Here is a 2,926-nt window from a genome sequence, read left to right on the forward strand (position 1 = left end):
GGTGCTTCCCTGGTGGCGCCGGCATGGGAGCGAGAGGGGATGGTGTGGACTAGATCTGGGCCTTCACGGGCCCGATCTAGGTCAGTGGGGCTGGACTGCTGCGTGGATGTCGCCTGGAGTTGGTGTCAACCGTAGCCTGCTCGTGCTGGAGGTGTTTGGAGGCTGCGGATCCTTTCCGGGTTCGAGGTGGAAGATGGACCTTGCTCCTCTGTTGTGCTGGATGTCAGGGACTACGTCTTTGTGACTACGACGACAAAGAGCTTCGATCGCGGCGATGCAAGGCTACATGGACGGTGCTTGTCCCAATCCTAAGAGGCCGGAGATGTGCGACGATACGGATGAAAGTCCTGCCCGGTTTCTATCGGGCTGGCGGCGACGGCGCCCGTAGGTGTCGCTCCGCTCCTTGGAGGCATCGTCGAGGTGTGTCGGCATCTCCCTTGTTCTCATTCGGAGTTGGTACTTGTCTCCGGGCGAAAGCCTAGATTCAGAGTCGGATCGGCGTGGCGGCGACGTCCTCGACGTTGTTCCTTTGTAGGGAGTATCTTGTTTGGAGACACGGCTTTGAGGTCCAATGTAGCATTCCATCGGTGATCGTTGTTGTCCAAGATTGATCTTGAGCGGCGGAATGTACGTCGTCGCCGTGGAATCCAAGACGGTGCCTTTTTCGGGACTTTCCATGTCCCACCATTCATTTGCCACCTCCTTCTCGACACCAAGAGTGGATGGTGCATTGACATGGGAGTTACCGTGGGAGTTGTTATTCTCCGGAGGTGACCGCGTCGAGATGTGGCCTTGGTGATTAGTCTAGGGCAGACCCTTTTGCTTTGTAGTTGTGCTGTCGGTGGCTGTCTTCGAACGTGCCTTGGTTTGGAGTTCGTACTGCACTTGTTGTTTGCAGCGAGTTGTAGTCGTCTTGTAATCAAATTCTGCCTTCTACAAAAATATGATACGCCTTAGACGTACTCTTGAAAAAAAAACATTATACAACTCATATACTATTAATCATATCAATTGTAAAGGACAATCTTAGAAACACATTAGACTATGTATATATATGGATGGAGGGAGTAGCATCGTCGTCGAATATCTCCTATGAACCTCAAACCACAAGAAATGCACGCATCTCTAGCCATCATCTCAACTTCTCTCTCTCAACGGCCCTATAGAAAACAAAGTGGATATTATCCCTACCATTCGACTCACACAGCCACACCCTTTCCTCCAACCTCAAGAAAATAATCTCCTGGACCTGGACACCAAAAGAACCTCACCCTCGTTCGGACATACTCCACTCCACTAACTGATCTTCGCCGGCAATGGCCACCCTTGTCAAGCACCTCATCCTGTGCTCCAGCACTACCACATCGTCCTCGGCTTCTCCGTCCCCATCGAACCGTCGCTCGCCGTCGTCTCCGGATGGCGCCGACAAGCGCGCCCACCTGACGCAGTCGTCCACGCGCCGGCTCGCGGTCGCCGCGTCAACGGCAATGGTCGCAACGGCGGCACTTTCCGCCCGGCGACCCGCGGCGCCGCACCCAGCCATGGCCGCGGTGCGGGCATTGGCGCCCCCGGGAACCGTGCCGAGGTGGGGCACGAGGTCGTATGTCAGAGAGAGGTTCTTCGAGCCCGGGCTGACCACGGAGGAGGCCGCGGCGCGCATCCGGCAAACGGCGGAGGGGATGCGGACGCTTCGGCCAATGCTGGAGACCATGTCCTGGAAGTACGTACTGTTCTACGTGCGGCTCAAGTCCAAGTACCTCGACCTCGACCTCACCACTGCCATGGCCGGTGTCCCCGAGCCGCGCCGCCCCGAGTACATCCTCGTCGCTAACGAGCTCGTCGACAATATGACCGAGGTTAGAACCTTTTTTGTCTTGACGTTGAACTTGTGCGCAACAGTTTATTTGTTAATTTTCTGGATAGATACTGTATTTCATTCTGATGAAGTTGCCGTGCAGTTCGACCGGTTTGTGCGGACTCCGAAGGTGTACGAGTCGTACCTCTACTATGAGAAGACCCTGAAGTCGCTGGATGACGTGGCAGAGTTCCTTGGATGATCGTATATACTGTGTTTGTAGGTCTAGGAATGTATCCCCGTCGATCCCTTCCGTGAAGTGTCAATATTTACCGATATACCATAAATATGATGATATGAATTGCCATGTTGCTTCAGCAATTATGCATATACTCCCCGTCCGAAAAAACTTGTATGCACTTCTAGATACATCCATTTGAGGGACAAATTTTTTCGGACGCAGGGAGTACTAGATGACGCTTTCCTGGTTGCTTCCCGGTTTATGGAGGGTTTTTTTAAAGAAAAGGCATACGTCCGACTTTATAGATAAAGTCATTAAACAGAGTATGAAACAGAGCAAGCAACCAACGAAACAGTAAACCATAGTATCAAGGCCAACAACCTCGGCACGCAGACCAACACAGTCACGGCATGCATGCCAAAAAGGCAACAAACTAACAGGAAGGAGAAGCGCGGTTAGGAATGAGCCCGACCATCAGGATTTTGCGGAGTCGGGGAAACGGCAAAAGCTCGAACTTTCTCAATCAGCACCTTCAGAGCATCCCAATCAGCAACCTTAGTCAATAATCTCCACTGCTGCAAGAACATACACATTTTAAATAGACCGTCAGCGGGCTTGTTAAAGAACAGATGCTCAATGATAAATTTATTCTTGGTTGTCTACAAAGCCCAATACAGAGTAGCAAACCCCAACCAGAATAAATGTTTGTTTTGGCCCTGGAGCCCAGAGGTAAGCACATGGAGCTCTGCAAAAGGAATTGGGTTCCCAGGACACCCCCATCTAGGAACTAATGCAACATCAGGCCATCTTGGCCAAGACACATCCAAAGAAAATATTATCGGAATCTGGGCTCCGGGGACCCAAGAAAGGTTCGAACTCTGGGGCGTGCT

General features: G+C 52.0%; 1 protein-coding gene across 1 annotated transcript; it reads left to right on the forward strand.

Annotated features, from left to right (window-relative positions):
• The first annotated feature begins 1,167 nt into the window (after nt 1-1,167).
• LOC109738911 (photosynthetic NDH subunit of lumenal location 2, chloroplastic) lies at nt 1,168-2,162 on the forward strand. Its single transcript, XM_020298008.4, has 2 exons — nt 1,168-1,856; nt 1,959-2,162. The coding sequence occupies exons 1-2, from the start codon at nt 1,317-1,319 to the stop codon at nt 2,055-2,057; spliced, it is 639 nt and encodes a 212-aa protein (XP_020153597.1). The 5' UTR covers nt 1,168-1,316; the 3' UTR covers nt 2,058-2,162.
• Nucleotides 2,163-2,926: the final 764 nt, after the last annotated feature.

This window comes from Aegilops tauschii, chromosome 6, assembly GCF_002575655.3.
Source record: "Aegilops tauschii subsp. strangulata cultivar AL8/78 chromosome 6, Aet v6.0, whole genome shotgun sequence".
In the NCBI taxonomy this organism is placed as follows: domain Eukaryota; kingdom Viridiplantae; phylum Streptophyta; class Magnoliopsida; order Poales; family Poaceae; genus Aegilops; species Aegilops tauschii.